The sequence below is a fragment of the Cenococcum geophilum genome, assembly GCF_001692895.1.
Source record: "Cenococcum geophilum 1.58 unplaced genomic scaffold K441scaffold_44, whole genome shotgun sequence".
NCBI lineage: Eukaryota > Fungi > Ascomycota > Dothideomycetes > Gloniales > Gloniaceae > Cenococcum > Cenococcum geophilum.
In genome coordinates, this window is record NW_027137602.1 from 375280 (window position 1) to 394400 (window position 19121).

A 19121-nucleotide genomic window follows, 5' to 3' on the forward strand; every position below is an offset into this window, starting at 1 on the left:
TAAGGTTAAAACCTAAGCTCCTTTTATAATATATATAACCCTAAGCCTCCTATATATAATAAAAATATAAACCAAAATAACTAAGGCATTTAATATCACTATATTACCACCCCTACCTAAAACGTTGTCCCCTAATATTTTTTTTATAACCCCCTTAGGTAGGTAATAAATACCTAAAGATAGAAGATAGCCTAACACCTAACACTCCTTTAACTTTTCTAAAGCCGCCCACACTCCCTCCTTAATTATTGCTTCTGTTTCTTCTATATTATTCTTATCTATAACGCCCTCCGCCTTAAGCTTTACACTTATATTATTATTTATACTAATAGTACCAGCTTAGAGACTTAAAGATACTCTTTCTTAAATAGTATCTATTTCCGCCTATATCTCCTTCTACGCAGAAGATTGTAAAACGCTAGAATTAATTACCTGTTCTCCTAAAACAGTGCCTTTTTCTAAAATTAGCGAAGGTATTAGGCGGCTTAATACTACCGGTTTATTAGCAACCTTTAAAGCATTAATAAATGCCAGTAAATGTTTAGAAACAGCACTCCGGAAGCCATCTTCTTTAGGTTTACTTATATCTTTCGGCTCTTAGTTAACTTCTATAAGCACTACTCCATTATTAAGGATATTAGGACTAAGATTTAGGGCGGCAATCCTAATATTCTAAGGCGTAGTAGCTCCATCTTCGCTTCTAGATATCCTAAACAGCCTTAGTAATATACGCCTTATATCTCTCCCGAAATGCTTTATATTTATTATTTAAGGTAAAATCTAAAATTATCCACTATTCTACCCTTACTTAAGAATTATCCTATAAAAGTCTTCCAACTAAAGCATTTAAAAGGGCACTCTTTGCCCGCAGTTATATATAGGCCGGGAATTTATATAGAGGAGCATTAGTAATAGGTTTACTAGTAGGAGCTAATACCGGGGGAAGGCTAGCTAAATTCATTCATATAACTTCCTACTAGCTCTTAAGCCTAGGGATTTCTATGCAATTAAATCTAGAGTAACAATCAAGCGGCCTAATGTTACTTAAGGTGCTCCTTATACAATAGTAGCTTTCGTAAATCGTACTTCTTTAGTTTTTAACGTAATGGGCATCTAGTTAAGTTTAAACTTCTTAGCATCAGACTTAGTCCAGGCTGTCTCTATATTCTTAATACGCCCTCTACTATTAAGTTCCCCGCGCTCTTAAAGTAAGCCTATCTATTACGGGTAGGAGTTCCGCATAAGACTAACCCCCCTTATTAATTAAGGAAACACAAGAACAAAGCTAGCCTTCCCTAGAATTTGGCACTCCTTTACATACCTAGAGAAGATTAATTTCCAAGTTCCGTTTTTTAGGGAGATAGCTATTAAGAAACCAAAGTGTATAGCTTGGATATATAATAAAATAAGTAGCATTATTAGTGCGTAAAGCTATAGTATGTTTATAATGCTCCAGATCTATACAAACTACCTATTATAGCAAAGAATAATATATAGTCTAGAGGATACCATCTTTCTCTTTCCTAGCAGTCTTTTACAAATAGTGCGCGTATATATTAAACTCTTCCTTAAAAATGCCTAGAATTCTAGCGTCTTCTTACTATTTAAATAAATTGGCATAGTGGATTCCAAGAAAGTCCTATTTAAGTTCTCCCTTTAAGCCTAATATAAGCTTTCTTAACCCCACGTAGTCTACTAGATAATCGCTAGGCTGTAATAAACTATTATAAGATAGAAAGGATACCGTCCTCTAGCTCTTTCTTAGAATTAAGAGTCTTAATTAGTTTGGCTGGCGTTTTAGAATAATATAAGTATTTTATTTTCCGCTTCGGCTATAGTTTCCCAACAATTATCTCTCCATTAGCTTTAGTAATTATAGCCACCTTTCCCTTCTACCCGTTAGCTCTACTAAAAGCCAGAGGTTCCGTAGGCCCTATCTTTAGCTTCTTCCTTAGGGATCTCTTAGAAGCCTTTCTAGCCTAGCGTTTCTACGGGGAGCCTACGAAAAGGTTATCCTCTAAAGACGTAGATTTATCAGATTTAGAGTTTACTCCTTACGCCTTAGGCACCTTACCTCTAAATAGAAACAAGCTACGCAGTATCTTTATATTTAAGCCTTTAACCTCTTTAAAAGGTAATAGTAAAGGTGCTGGGGTAACTAGCTCTGGTACAGATTTCTCTTCTTTAGTTTTAATAGTTAAGGCTAGTACTAAAAGCTTATAACCCTAGCTTAGATAACAAATAAGCTTCTACTTCTTAATTAGCTTCTTATTAGTTACTAATCTAAACTTATAGGCGGTAAGAAAGTCTAAGGGTGTTAGGTATAGAGTCCTTAAGATTTCAGCTTTTAAGAGTTTTAGGCGGTTTAGTATTATATTATTAACTATTTCTAATATATCCTCCCTAGAGATCTAACTTTTTTTTACCTAATAGATAAAGATATAGATGCTTTTTAGTGCGTAATATATATAGAAGAGCTTATAGGGACTTTCTAAAAGCTTATCTCCCCACTCCTTAATTATATCCCGCACCGCCTTAATTTTATTAATCTTATAGGTAATCTTAGAGAGCTTTCTAATGTCCATAAAGGCGTTCTCCCACTCTTTACTTTCTAAACTTCTTTTAAGCTCCCCATCCTTTTTAATCTCAATTATCGCATTTTTTATAGCTTTAACTATATTATGCTCCTGGTTTAAGGCGGCCTTAGGGATAACTTCTATTGTCTGCGCCTTTTTTTAGTATACGAGGGCTATTAATCGGATAGGAGGCAAAGGCAATAGCTTTCCTTTTAAACGGAGTTCCATAGTTCTAGGCATTTTTATAGTAAAATTCCGCGTACGCAACGGGCGTACAGATAGCAATTTAAGAGAAGAGTAATAATAGTGCCTTCTTAACGCGAAAGAAAGGTAAATAGGCGCGTATTACTAAATAAGACAGAATAATAGGAAATTAAAATAAAGATCTTATAGTATCTACCAAAAAGGTGAATTAAAAAAGGGTTGTTATATAAAATATTAAGATATTAAGGAACTTTAACCAGCAGTCAAAGTTATCTAATTAGTTAGATTTTCCCCGCTAAGACTTTTATATAATAATAATATCAACATTAACGATTTTTAAAAGGATGGATAAGACTTAGATAATACTTAACTTTAACCTCTAATATACTTATAAAGCAGCTCTCCTCTTAACTTAAAAAGAAATAAAAATGTTAATTTAAAAATTATAGGGCGTAAGAATATAAAATACTTGTAAGAGATAGCTATTGGTAATAAAGATAGAAGAAAGAAGACTACGCGTAAAGTCATTTCTTATAAAAAATAGTTGTTAAGATAGGATTTAAAACTAACTTTAAAGAACTAAACTTCTTTTCCTAATTCCTTGTGGCAATAAGATGAAATGGGCTTATAGTAGAAGATTTTTAGTCCTTATAGTTACTTTACGTATTTATTATAGAGGTAAAAAAAAGAAAGAAAACAAGTTGCTACTTATAGTGATAGGTGTTCTAAGTAACAACTTACTTATAAAAGGATTTTTATAGAAGGCTACCTCTTAGTAGGACTGTAATCCTTAAGGCGTAGTAAGATCGTAGTGTGGCTAAGAGGGAGGGATATATATAAAGGATAGGTATAAAGAAACTCTTTAATAAGCAATAACGATTAAGTTATTTAAATAAGAGGGTAGAAGGGCTTTATAGGCAAGGGCCCGGCTAATTCTTCCTAGAGAATACCTTTCCCGACAGCTAATATTACTTTATACTCTGCCGGAGTTTAGCCTAACTTTATATTTTATAGAATATAGAGTAAGTTCCCCTCCCCTACCTAAGAATTTAACTGTCCCCTAGTCGAAGCATTTATACTTACTCTTATTAAATATTGCCGGCCTAGTTATCTCTACCTCTTATATTAACCTTTTCCTTTATAGGGCTTCCTCTAGTTCTTATACTTACTTCTACGTCCTTATCTATTATAACAGCAGTTTAGTTATTAATTTCTCCACCTAGGCTACGGCCTCCTCTTTAGGTATCTCTTCTTCTATAAAGGCCTCTTCTATACCACGGTTACTTTTATTTATATAGTCTTCTAGCCTAATTTCCTTAGGATCTTATACACAGAATCGTTTTAGCTTGTTCCTATACTATATGCCTCTTATTTTAGTACTATTAAGATCCTTAATTTTATAGAACCCTTTTTCTAATACTATTTTGATCCGGAAGGACCCTACTACTTTAGTAATAGTAGTGGCTCTAAAAGTATAATTAAATAGTAAAACACTAATGTTAATATAATATAATATACCTAAGCCCGCCGGCAGGCCCGCTGCGTTTAAGATTCTCCTTATCTAAGAAGGAAAATCCCACACGTCTTTAGAGCTAGCTACTTAGTAAGAGCGTAAGGGATAAGATAAGCGGCCAGATAATGCCGGCGTAAAGGATAATAGTTGCGGAGGCTGTTACGGAGGCCGCTATAGAGGTAGTAGAGAAAGCGGTAGAAGCTATGGTAGAAGCTAAGAAAGAGGAATAGATTTAAAAATCTTATTAAGAATATTATTAAAGCTAAACTAAGTATCTAATATTTTAATAAGCTTATAGGCAAAGCTGTAGGTTAATTAGATCTAGCTACTTTTTAAAAGAGAAGGTAATATATAGATACTAATCTAATTATAGCAGTAAATAATAGAGAGCTAGTAGCGGTAAATAATAAATACCTAAATAAGTACCTAAATAGTTATATATTAATTAGTGTTATACCTTATAAGTAGATAGTTAACTTACTAATTAAATAAAAACTAGATAGGAAGTCCACGAGATTAGGTATTAAGTGCAGCTCTATTAAGGTAAGGTATTATTTAGTATTATCTTAGGCTTATCTATATTAATATTGTTAAGGGCCTTCTACTACAGTAGTTCGCGCCTTACAGCTTTGCATTAAAGCTATTTAATAAAGCAAGTTGTAGTAAGCTGGTTACTTTGGGATTCTTTACTTTTCTAGCTCTAGAAGGTTCTAATTATTAAATAAGGTTGATTTTAAAAGGTAGCTTTAAATAGGCTGTGCCCTTTCCTTTTAAACCCCTAGAGAGGCCTCCCGAGTTCCAATATAAATAATATAATATCCTTATAGCCTAAGGTGACTCTTTCGTCCGCTAGGACCGCCTTATAATAATACGTTTAGGAAAAAATTTACCAGCATCTGATTTTACTTTTCTGCCATTTTAGCATTTTCGCAGCATTTCTAGCATTTAGCCGCAAATGCCGCCGCATTTATAATTAAAGTATTAGCATTTAGCTGCATTATATAATTAAGTTTATTAGCATATTAGCGCTAATGCTAGAAAATGCTAAAAATGGCAGAAAAGTTAAATTAGATGCTGGTAAATTTTTTCCTAAAGTTCTATATAAAGTTTGAAGTTCTACACAAAGTTTCGCACGAAGCTCTGCACGAAGCTCTTATACAAAGCTCTGCACGAGGCTCCTACACAAGGCTCTACATAAAGCTCTGCGTACAGAGGCTCTGCGTACGGAGGCTCTACCCGAAGCTTCCGCATCGGGCCCCCTATATTTCCCGATAGCCTCTACCACGTGCCTCTGCCAAGTTATACCCCTATATACACTAGTAGCCACCTCATTTTTTTACCCTCCTTACATCCTCCTACCTAGGAAGGACACCAGAACGGACAGCCCCAGCAGACGACCGTCGCCGGAGCTAGACGACCGTCAGAGCCAGACGACCGTCGTTCAGAGCTAGGACGACCGTCGTCAGAGCTAGACGACCGTCGCCCGGAGCCAGATGACGTCGCCAGAGCTAGACGACCGTCGTCATCGCCACACGACCGTCGCCAGAGCCACACGACAAACCGTTCAAACGACCAGCCAGCGAACACGATAAACGATTCGATCGTCGATCGAATCAGGTGACATAGACAGGTAGGCACAGACAGGTAGGCACAGATTAGGTAGGCATAGACGGGTAGGTATAGACAGACAGACAGATAGATAGACAGACAGATAGGTAGGCAGACAGGTAGGTAGGCAGGCAGGCAGCAGGTAGGTAGGTCGGTAGGTAGGGCGGGTAGGGAGAACCATCGCTATATTTATATTAATTATCTAAAATAATATTAATTTATTTTGCACCCAACTGCGTAGGAAGAGCAATAACTTATTTATTGCTTAAGTGAGCAAGATATATAGAATGTGTGAGAAGGGGCATTATATACAGAAAACGCGAGAAGGGCATTATATAAGAATGTAAGAGGAAGGGCATTATGTGCAGAATGCGCAAAATGCGTAATTAGCTGCACTGCATTGTTAAATACAGCAGTATGCCGCACTGCATTATTAAATATAGCAGTATGCCGCACTATATTGTTAAATACAGCAGTACGCAGCAGTATGCCGCACTGCATTGTTAAATATAGCAGTATGCCGCACCTTAGTCGATACCATACGCTACACGTTGTAGTGCGCGGAATGCGCATTTGGCCGCCAAATGCTGCCAAATGCTGCCAAATGCTGCAAAAATGCTGGTAAATTTTTTCCTGACGTAGTAGTTAACAGCTTAAGCGCAAGGTAATATATATTAGTAGCTGCGTTAGCTAGCGTATAATATATGCTATTAAACTGGCTAAATGCGTCCTCTATAGCATACCGTAGATCTAGGCAGTAACTAGCGGTAAGTAATACTCGAGTAAATAACTTAGTTATATTTAAGCTAGTTCTCTATCGGCCTTAAAGAAGAAGCTTAAAAATAAGATTGTAATATTTATTAAGTTAATCTATTTTAAACCAACTATTTTACTGGCCTCTATAATTAACTAATATGCTAGTAAGCAATAATCTTTAAAGGACTTATTCCGCGGCTTTAGTTATAAGCAATCTAGTAAGGTATAAAGCCAACTATATATATTAACTCTTTATACTGCTAGTAAAGAGAAGATAGCAGCGAACAATTACCCGTTTAATAAGCCCTATATTAGCGTACTTAATAGCAAACTTTAATATAAGGTAGACCTCTATATCTTATATAAATTAAATATAGTTTTGGAACACCTTATTAACTAGTTTATTACTATAGGACCATTGGCTAGGCAAGAAAAACTCCTCTTAAATGCGCTATAAGGTAGTAAGGAATCTTACTCTTACTACTGCTGTTTTATTACCTCTTCTAATATCTTATCCAGTAATCCAATTATTAACCCCCTTATTACCCTTATCCCTAATATTTTAAGGAAGAAGACTAAGAAAGTAGGTAGTAATTTAGGCGTTAAAGGACTTAATTACGACCTCCTCTTTATAATAGAACGGCGTCTTATAACCCTAATACGCGCTAAGGTAGACCTTGCTATAATCCAATAACTTAAAGCAGTTAGATGGTCCGCGGTATATGTTGTATATTATATCTATATAGTTAGTTCACTAATAGAATAATCCAGCCACAGGAAGAAACTATTTTAGCTATTCATAGTGACGCTCTTTAAGATAGCGCTCTTACTATATAGATTAGAGGGGGCCTATAGTCTTCTAATCGCCATTAATTAAGACTAATTTACTATTGTTAAAGGATCCATCCTTATACCCCAGCTGGCCCTCTTAAAAGCCGCATTCGCTATTATCGCCACTAAATATATTCCTAAGAACACTATACGTGCCCTCTAGAGTGCCCTTATTCTCTAGAATTAGACCTAATATAAAGTAGCGTAGCTTTTGTGGAAGGAGATAATCTATAATAGGCATACTGGGCCAGAAGTCTGCGGCAATATTAAGCTCTTTAACTTTTAGTATTATATATATAATGGCCTTAGCAATCTAACATAACTGGCATTATTCTATATAGCTATCTGCCTAATTGCCAGGATAATTAAAGATCGCGCTATGAGTAAGCTATTCTGTAGGTTTAAGTATAAAAGTATAAAGACCGTTATATAGAAACTTGGGGTTAAGTATAAGCTTAGAAGTAGTAGCAGAGAGGTGCTTATTAGTGTTTAATATAGTCTTATATTAAACCCTTTTATTCTAGTTAAAGTTATTATATATAACTATTAACGTGGTTAATGGGGTTTTGACCGCTCCCTGGGTTATGACCGCGCTAGCGTACCGCCTGCTGTTTTAAGTAAAGTTTTGTTGTTCTGCCAAAATTAAAGTAACACATACATTTAAAAGGCGGTGTGTCGTGATAAGGCTTACCTAGGCGTGATAGATATAACCTAGGTAAAGTTTTGATGTTCAAAACAGTTATAACTTAGGGAGCGGTCAAAACCCCGTTAACCACGTTAGCTGGTTCCAGTCCTTTAAAGCGGTTGCCTTAATTATACGCTATAAAAAAGTTACTATTTATTACACTAGCAGTAACCAAAATGCCTAAAGTGCGCGATTTATAGCTAAGATACCTTAACTGTGCCCTCCGCCTATAGTAATGGAGGCGTCTTATCTAAACCCTCTAGTGTAGAAGTATATACCCTACCAACTTCCTCTAGCTCCTTTTGTATTTTAGCAAGGCTAGTATATAATATTATAACTCCTAACTTATAAAGAAGTGTAATACACCTTCGCTTAACACCTATATTATATAAATAAACCCCTAAAGCAATATGGAACCGGAAGCTAGCTTAAGGGGCTTATATATTCGCTAGGATTGCGCACACTATAAAGAGCTTATTGTAGTAAGGCGTAATATCGCAAGAATTGGCATATAGCCTTTGCTAAACCAAAGCTATAAGGAAGCTCCATAGCGTTAGAGCAAGACGCTGTACGTTAGTAGTAATTATATTAAGCTTAAGCTTTTTAACTAGTTCTTTAGCGTTAAATCGTCTAAGCCTACTAGGAATAATAACTCCGTTCTCTTCTCTTAGGCGCATAAGATCCTCTAACTCTTGCTCTATTTGTTTATATAAAGGTTCTTAATAGAGCCTTTCTAGCTAGCAATCACCATGCACCATAAGCCATTCCTTAACCTCTGGCTCTTTAAATATTGCCTTCTATAGCTTATTTACACGTTACTCTAGCGTATTATAATTAGAAGTGCCGGAAGTGGTTATATAATGCTTAATAAAAGTTATAAAGCTCTAGCGGTACTTATACAGCTATTCTAATATTAAATTAACTCTTTCACGTTCTGAATGAAAGGCTTATGGTCCTTAATTGTTATTTAAAGCTGGCTTATCGGTTTAGGTACTCTGGCTGCGGTAGGAAGAGGGCAGTAGAGTCATGGGAGAGGTGCGGCTGCTACGACTTAGGGGCATTGGGCGCGACGACGAGATAATAAATTAGAATTGGGCAAATCGGGCAACATAGTCTTCTTCGCTAGGTTTAATTTGGTAATTCTGGCTATTAGGAATAGCCTAGGGAGCTATAGAAGTTAAGATAATTTGGCTTAAAGTAGGTGTATATAGGCCTAAATACCCCGCACGGGATTAATAAAAATCCAAACCGTATACCAGACCTTCTTACGAAGGTCTTGCCAAAAGCGGTTAGCGGCTTGGCAAGGTAAGCCTTGGCAAGAAGGTCTGGGAATGAGATAACTGGTTATAAGATAAACGTTATCTTAGTAAGCGACTTAGACGGCAAATGAGATAGTAAATCTCGCTAGTACTTAACTAGTATAGCTTTACTAGACCCTTACTAGTGTGATAGAATTAGGTTTAGTTAGGATTACTTAACAATGCTGTCTTATTTGCCGTCTGAGGGCCTTTGGTGCAAAAACATAGGGTCGACTTATTGATGGAACGCGACACTGCTAAAGAGCAATATATCTCCACTAGTTGACCAGTTAACTACTGTAAAAGGTAATTAATTGTATTTTAAGGGCCGCTTTATTTATCTATGTACTTATTTATGCATTTTAACTAATATAAAGTTTAAAAATTAGGGGTTAAAGTTTCTTAACGCGTCTTATTAGGTTAACTCATCCGCGAATCCTCTCTTAATGCCTTAAAGTAAGCGGTATTACTAACGTTAACGTGGCGACTTACGCTATAACCCCTTAACTCCTCTAGCCTCTTTAACTCCTCCTAAGACCTAGTTATATACTACCTAAATAAAATATATACTAACCTTAACTATCCCACAGCTCTGAAGGTTTGTATTAGATAGTTTTAAATCCTAAAATATTAAGCATTAGACAGAAATGGTTACCTATACTATATACCAACTCCTTAGGGGAAAGAATCCCTATACTTAGTAGGTTAGGGCGCTTTACTAACTAGTTTATAGAATAGGGGATACTATACTTATTACAAAAACTAGCTTTAGTAAAAGCATTATATTTTATACTTTCTTAGTCTTAACTAGCTAGATTATAATATAGCTTATTCTATTAAGTAAGCTAAGTAAGGAATAGGTTAAGTTAATTTATTAATACCCTAGTATAAACCTATGCTTAATATTAGCGGATATAAAATTCCAGAACCCTTAACTGCTTAAGGATATTAAGAATAGTGTATATACCTATATACTACTTAGGCTAGAGTAAGCTGTATCTCCTAAATTTTAAAAGATTCTATAGGATCCAGTCTTCCAGTATTAAGTTAGATTGGTAGCTATTAATAAGTGTTATATACTTTACTAGTAGGCGGGGTTTTATAGCGACTTTATTTTAATCTATAAGCTACACCGGTCTCTTTTATTAAGTGTTACTTTCTTTAGCTGCTCTGTAACTATAGATATTAAAATAGAGTAAGTAGTAAAAAAATATGGTAGGTTTTAGCCGGAAGGAACTAAACTAGGTATATTAGAGATTATCCGCATATCTATTAATTAACCAGATATCTTAATTTATGTATTTCTAATACTAAAAGGAAAGATAAACTGCTATAAGCAGTTATACTTCTTACTTAACTAAGCAGTTAAGTCTTTAGGCGATGGCTTAACCCCTTAAAAAATCCCAAAAATAATTATATTTCTTAACGATAGAAGATATATCGCGGCAGTCTCTTAGTACTTTAAGGAGTCTCTTATCCGGAAGGGCTATTTAGCGCGTCTTGTAAACTAGATAGTTAGGATATATATCTCTTATATAGCGAAGTATAATTAGGATAGAATATATAATATCTTCCGTAGTAAGCAGTCGGATATTTAGATTATAGTAGCTACAACTACTTTTGGAATAGGTATGGATATCTTAGATATTTATATAGTTATCTAATAGAATTTCCTAATTATAGATAATATTAGAGATCTATAGCAGAGGTTTAGTTATATAGTAAGGGGTCACAATAAAACCGGAGTAGCTGTATTATTTATGCTATATTAGGCGTTTAATCGGCTAGGATATTAGAAGGAGTTAACTTAAGAAGAAGTTACTAGTTAAATAACGTCTAAGCTAAAACATAGACGTAATATACTCTTACGCAATCGCTAGGCGAGTTAGTTATAGTAATTATTTTCTTAGGGAAGCAATCGCGAGTCTAATTTAGATTATAATAGCAACTTATTAGACTAGTACCCTTATTTAAACTAGGAACTTAACGGTATAACCACTAACTAGTTAACTAATAAGAATAAAGTTTATCCCTAGATAAAGTAGGAGATTAAAAGTAGGGACTCTATAAGTAACTATTAGAGGGCTATACTAAATAGCGACTGCTACTATAAATACCTACTTAAGTTTCTCTAGGAGGACAAATGTAATCCTAAGATGTAAACTCTAAAGACACTATAAGAGAGTTGTTGTAACGGTATAGGTTATAACCTTAATTTTCTTATTATAACTACTGCGCCGACTACTCCTATCTCCCTTTAAAAACTAACCTTAGACTTAAAGCAAGGTGTTGCTCTCTAATAGCTAGCTAAGTAGTATTAAGTATAAGCGGATAAGTTAATCCTAATAAAAGAGAGATTTACTCTAATGCCTTCTTTATATTTCCTGCCTAGTTACTATTAGTAGGTAATTATATACGCCTTTAATAAGGTTACCTTAGCTGCTAAGTTTCTAATATAAACTATAGAAGATCTCCGTAAGTATTTCCTATTAGATAAGTAGAAGTATATTATAGCTTAGGAAGAGCAGCTAGTTTAGTTCCTTTACCAGAATATAGATAGTATACTAGTTAAGTAGTTAGAGTTTAAGAAATCTAAGAAACTAGTATCTAGCACTAGTAACTTATTACCTAGGGCTAGTAGCGCTAGTAATAGTAAGCTTATAGCTAATAAACGAAGGGTATAGGTTATAGAAAGATAAACTAAGATTAATAATAAGACTGGTTTACTAATTATATTATAGCAGAAAAAGCTTATAGAGAACTATATACGCTTATTTAGCTTAGTACTAGAATTCCCCTTCTTAACAGTAGTACCATCTTTAGCTAGAGGAGTTACTCTATCTCCCCTTAACCAGTGTAGTATACTATCCCCTCCGCTATAGTATAACTAGTCGCTAGGATAAGGTTGTAGTGGTTTACACCGGTTATAGTAGTAAGAAATTAAATGCGAGTAGTCGTAGGAACTAGAATCGCAGAGTAGTAAGAGCGTAGTACTAAAGACTAAACTGCTAGTATTAAAGACTTAACTAATAGTGCTGAAGACTTAACTAATAGTGCTGAAGACTTAACTAATAGTGCTGAAGACTTAACTGGTGGACTTATAGACTACTTCACTAACTAATAGTATGGAGCCTAGCCTAGAACTACCTATAGCTTCTAGTAGTAGAACCCATAGAGGTAGGAAAAGAAGGGTAAGGATTATAAATTCTACTGCTAATAAGATACAGCGGGGTTTAGAGGGTATAGCTTCTATCTTATATAGGCAGTTAATATTAGCACCTGTTAGTGAGAATATTAGCGGCCTAGTGTTAAAAAACTATAGTAAAGAGATAAGAAATAATGGGCGGGATAGGCGTAAGCGGTTGTTAATACTAAAAGCTATATATTTAGGAATATAGGAGATATAAATAAGACGGGCTTAGTATTCCTAAATAGTTTAGCTTTATTATATACTAGAAGGGTATAAGTAGTTAATCTTTAAGTAAACTTTTATATTAAATTAAACTAGAAAGCAGTTAAGGAATTAATTAGCCTATTTATTTAACTATTTTAAAGGCTATAAGTCACTACTTATTTATCCTAAAAAGAGAACTATAAACCTATCTATTAAACCATCTACTAAACTATAATCTACTAGTTATATACACGATTTCTAAGTAGCTTATAAAATATACTCCTTATTATTATATACGTCTATAAATATAGGCCTAGGCTAATAGGTTAATTAGGGAGGAGCCTAAGCAGTTAATAATAGAGGATCTTAAGTAGCTTAATTATAAGGAGTAAACCGCTAGGAGAGAGGCTGGTAAGTTAAAGTAAAAGGAGTTTAAGGGGTTAAAGCTAAAGGAGTAGAGCGTTAGGAGGGAGTTTAAGGAGTTAAGCGAGGATTTATAGACATGCGTAAGAGCAGCTAGATTAAGAAGTTAGGAGAAGCTGATTAATCTACTAGCGGAGGTATACTATTATACTGCTTTATCTAGTCTAAAAACTAAGCTATTTATTTCTTAGAGTTGCTAGTAAACCGGCTAACTAGTTAACTAAGACTTAAGATATTACTAAAGGAAATTAATAACGTGTGTATTGTATTACCGTATAGCGGTAACTTATTAGAGAATAGATTAAGTGGTTATATTTAATAGTTTAGTTAATAGTAAGTATTAAGACTTGCTACCACTATATATTAAGGTAGAAGGAACGCTAAAGCAGTTAACCTACATATAATGCCAATTACAATAGCACCTTAATAACTTGCTATATTGAGAAGATTAGTCTAACGTTCCTCTATTAGATAGACTAGTAGTAGTTAGGTAAACATGCTTAAGGCTATGCCACAAAATACTAGAGCACTATAACTACAACTAGTTAATGTTAGAGTACTCTTACTAGTTAATGTTTAACTTGCAGAGAAGGTATATAGCTATTGTTGCCTCTCCCTAAGAGGCGTGGGCTCCTCGTTATCCGATAGCTTAATAGGGTTAGACTGCTGCGACTCCTATAAGGTATACGGACGTTATTATCTCTCCCTAAAAAGCGGGGACTACTTATTATCCGACTATTACGACTGCCGTAACTGCTAAGACTGCCATAACTGCTCCTAGCCGGTATTACCCTTATCCTTATTACTGCTAATTATAATTAATTTACTGGTATCCTTACTACTCTTATTACTGCTAATTATAATTAATTTACTAGTATCCTTACTACTCTTATTACTGCTAATTTAAGTTAGCCTACTTAAGAGGCTAAAGCGGATAGTATATAACTAGAGAGGCTAGTAGCGGTTAACTAGGTCGCGGTTTATATCTTAGGTTAACTGCTAGCCTACTTAACCCCTATAAGCGACTACTACCCACCTATCCATAGCGACAGTATTAGAGGTGCCTATTAACCAGTCCTTAATATTATTTAGAGTTACTATATCTACGCCCTTAGGTAGAGTCTAGTCGCGGAGCCTATTAGGGTAGAGGTAAAGCAATAGCTGTTAAATCCGTAACTTTAGGAACCTAGTAATGTATATCTTAAATAGGTTAAGACAGAGAACATTAAAAAAAGTTAACGTTAAGGAGAGAGGAGTTAGGACGGCTAGCGAAGCTATTAGGATTATAAATGCCAACTATAATAAGTAATCTACTATAAGTAGTTAGTAAGACGGTTTTCTTAAAATAATAATATAAGAGATATTAGGTATAAACCGTGCAGTAACTTAAAGGGGTGGAATATAAGGAGTAAGGAGTTAGTAAGTAGTTATTAACTATAATAAATAAGGCGAAGAGAGCAGAAATAAGGGCAGTCTTTAACTGGTAGTTATAAAAGAAGTAGTTAATAATAAGCTAAATAAGTAGTTAGGGGGGTGGTAAGCGATAAGCCGAATAGGTGGTTAAGGGGTTAAGGGGGTAAAGTGCAGCAGTTAAGTTAAGTGAAGTTAAAGTAAAGCAGTTAATAACCTCTATCTTTAGTATAAAATATATTATTAATTGCCTCTATATAATCTCTAAGTGCTAATAGCTTAGTAGCAGTAGTAGATTGCTTTTTATCTTTAGATAAAATAGAAATAATTTTATTAGGTAGAGTAACATTTTAAAGATTAAACGAGTGAATCTTTTCTTTAAGAAGCTCTGTACTATTAGTAAGAATATTAGTAGACTTAAATTAACTGTTATAATTACTATTAACTGCTTAAACATGTGTATAACCCTTAGCCTAAAGATAGTGTACAAGACTAAATATATTAGCGAGTGCTAATTTTTTACTATATTTAGAATCGGCTCTTTAACTAAATAAAGCCTCTAGTATAGCACGCAGTTAAGAAATATATAAAGATGACCTTAACGACCTTATAGCGGATTTAAGTAATAATATAAAAGAGAGGTTCCTTATAAGCCTTAGCAATAATAAAACTAACGCAATTATTAACTTAGGCTATTTATTAGTAAGCTAGGCTATACTATCTAATCTACTAAGTCTATCTTAAAGGGAGAGCTCTAGAGTAGGCTAAACTAGTTTACTAAGTCTATCCTAAATAGAGAGCTTTAGAGTAGGCCAGACTAGTTTACTAAGTCCGTCTTAAAGGGAGAGCTCTAAAGTAAGCTAGAAAATCTAAGGCCCTACTACTACTACAATATTTGCTAATTTAACTTTTAGAACTAGCTAAGTTTGTTAAATTTGGTAAAATATATATCCTCTACCCTAGTATATTACTTTATCCTAAATATAGGAACCAGTAAGCCTAGGCTAAAAAGGTTTAAATTTAATAAGTTATTTATATAATTTAAGCAGTACTATAGCCTTATATAGGATAGCTATGGCTAGTATAGTAACGGAAAAGTAATATTAAATTTAATTAAGAATAAGGAGTAGTATATAAAGTTTATAATATATACTCTAAACTCTAGTATAGAGGAGCCGGTAGAGTTTTTAGTAGGAGATTAGGTATAGGACTTTCTATACTCTCCTATAGGATAACTATGGCTTCTTTATTGTATATACTAGCTCTTAATCTACCTTTCTTTCGGCCTATATCTGCTACTCTTAGTAGCTACTTTTTAGCTATATATATATATGCTATACTAGTAAAGCTAAATACTTATATTATATTATTGTCATAGGGAGAGCAAGAAAGGTCTTATAATTTTAGAATATATTATAAAATAGTTAGAATATTATATTAAATTATCTAAAATAATATATTAGATTGTATAAGTGTATATAATTTGCCTTACTAGCCTTATAAATAGCTTTAAAGTAGCCTTTTTTTATTATCTAAAATATACTGTTGGTATAAAAGAGGTAGATGGCTCCAAATATAATTATGGTTGCAGGTTGCGTGCAGGTTGCGTGTCAAAAAAACACGACATAGGCTAGTCGGTCGGGTTGCCAAATGCCCTCAACTGCGCGCCAATTGCGTCAACCACCAACTATTGAGGCCATTGGAAGGGTACCATATTTTGCCGATGTATAAGTACGGCAAGAGGGATGCGCAAGCCTATATAAATAGTAGTCTATAAACGAGGATCTAAAGCTAGAGAAAGGAAAGGAGAAGAAGAGTAGCGCCGGTCGAAGTAAGGTCCTTTTATGCGGTCCTCTAGTTACGTAACTGTAAAGTTCTGCCAAGTTCTACTAGCCAAGTTCTGCCGTTTTCTGCCAGTGCCGTGACAGTATTTTCATTCTTAATAGGAAGAGGTTTAAAATTAGGTAAGGGCCAAGGTTTAGGAGGGTTTTAAGACTTCTAAGACGCGCGTTTTGGGTGTTGGGTATAAGGAACAAAGTCTATATCATTACTTGCACGATTTCGTACTATGATTGTAGCGTATTGATTGATAGAGTTTTATATTTACAACTTGACGCGAAGAAAGTTCGTGTAAGGCACATTGCCAGGGTGTACGGTAGGGAGCAGGCAAGCCGAGCATGAGTCACAAGGAGAGTCGATGGAAGAGGACGATATGGTAATGAGGGTAGGCAATAGCCTCGTACGGAGACGAACCGATAGGGGAGGAAGGAGGCTGCAAGCCCAAGGAGCTTATAAGGGGTGGCCAAGGCCTAGCCGAAGGCTAGCCTTAGCAGCCCCTGAGAGCTCCTGGGATGTAGCCGAGTAAGGGACCAAAAGTACCCTTACAGTTCGATGTTCTTTATCGCGCGCACGGGCCACATTTTATATCACATCAACAATGTAAGGGATACCCGCGTTTTGTCTACCGAATGTTAACCTTTCTTACCACAGGAAAATGCAACAGACTTTTTATTTTACCCACTAGCAATATAATAGAGCTTCTTCCTCTACCCCTTCCTCATCTAATTCTTAATCTACGCGTCTATTAAGCTCTTCAGCAGCTCGTAGACCCTGCGGATCTACTGCTTCTACCCCTCTCGCAATCGAAGACACGTCCGAGCTAAATAAGCAGAATGACTTTATATCGCGAGAGCCTCTACCAGCTAGCCGGAACTACGGCTGTATATTCCCGATTGGCTGGAAGAATCTTTTCCTAGGTAAATAGGGCAGGCTTACTGGTTATTACGGATACCGAGTTATTAATAAGAGATCGCCTTTAAAGACAACCTTTATATCACCCGTATAGAAGCATAGAGCAGATCTATTCTGGGACGGACCGGAGGGAAGAAAGAGGCTCTGGCTATGCAAGATCTGCCATCTAGCTCGAAAACCAGCTACATTACTTACAATTTACCCGATTAGGATATGCGCGCTGACAGCTCTGCAATCAGCGTATATACATTTCCAGAAGGCGTCGTCGCTCGCTGAACGCTGCCTGTTGGCCACACTGGTGTAAACATCCCCTTTCCACATGTCATTGCGACAGCCCTGAATTGCTTACATTCCTTCCACGAACCTTACATTATTCAAATCTTGTCTGATTAAGCCCTCTCGAAGCGTTTCCCATGTATTTTTGGCTAAGAGATCCTTTTGCCAACACGTCCGCAAAATGTCGCGATATGCGGAAGCCCACACTAATCCCCAAGGTGCGTACGATGCCCGCCCTACGGCCCTCCAAATCATCGAAGATGAAGGTCTCATTGGGAAACTCGAAGGCAAAGTCTTTTCTGTCACTAGAGTATCCTCTGGTATTGGCATCGAGACATTGAAAGCTTTACATGCAGCAAGCGCCCATGTCTTCGGCACCGTTCGCGATGTTGAGAAGGGTCAAGCCGCCATGGACTCAATCTTGGCGGAGAAGATCAAATTGGCGGTAAAATTAGATTGATCAAGATGGAATTGGACTCTGTAGCATCTGTCCGTGCTGGGGCTCAAGACTTTCTACAGCAGAGCAAAATTCTAAATGTCCTAATCAACAACGCCGGCGTCATGGCTACTCTCGAAGGCCGGACTAAAGACGGCTTTGGGACTCAATTCGGCACGAACCACCTAGGTCAACTTTCTTCTCTTCGAACTACTGAAACCAACACTGCTCGCTTCCGCTACCCCGGAGTTTCCCTCTCGCGTCGTGTCTGTGTCCAGCATCGGACACCGCTCGGGCAGCGTTCGGCTCCATGACTACAACTTTGACGAGCCGGGGAGTTACAGCCCGGGGCTTCCTACGGCCAAGCCAAGACCGCAAACATCTAGTTCGCAAACGAGATCGAGCGCCGTTATGGTTCGCGTAAGCTTCATGCAACATCCTTACGCCCTGGGGGAATCGTCACCGGCCTGCATAAATATATCAATCCTGAGACGGCAAAGTCATGGGACACGTCTGCCGCGCGGGCGNACATGAAGAGTCCTGCGCAGGGGCTGCGACGAGTGTGTATGTGGCCGTGAGTAAGGAGTGGACGAGCAAGGGTGGTAAGCATTTGAGTAACTGTGAGGAGCAGGGCGAGTTCGAGAAGCAGGGTAAGCCGCAGGGCAGAGATGATGGGTACAAGCCGTAGGCGTATGATGAGGAAGAGGGGCGCTCATAGAAAGATTCTTTGAAGATGGTTGGATTGGAGGGAGGAGAGTGATTGGGGTGGTAAGAGTTTGTACGAGCTTATCGTGCACCACGACCTGGTTATTTTCTAGATAGGCACCGAAATATTGTAATGTTCAACGGCTTGAAGGCCTACGAAATATTTCTAGCTCATTTCCATGAAATCGATGAACTCAATGCACCATCCACCATAAAATAGGTTCAGGGGTATTCTTCCCCACGAATTCATTGGCC

General features: G+C 36.4%; 1 protein-coding gene across 1 annotated transcript; it reads left to right on the forward strand.

Moving 5' to 3' along the window:
• Window positions 1–17906: 17906 nt before the first annotated feature.
• On the forward strand, window positions 17907–18879 carry K441DRAFT_689217 (NAD(P)-binding protein; the record flags this gene model as incomplete). Its single annotated transcript, XM_067652277.1, has 4 exons — window positions 17907–18123; window positions 18159–18427; window positions 18548–18721; window positions 18850–18879. The coding sequence occupies 4 exons, from the start codon at window positions 17907–17909 to the stop codon at window positions 18877–18879; spliced, it is 690 nt and encodes a 229-aa protein (XP_067500305.1).
• Window positions 18880–19121: the final 242 nt, after the last annotated feature.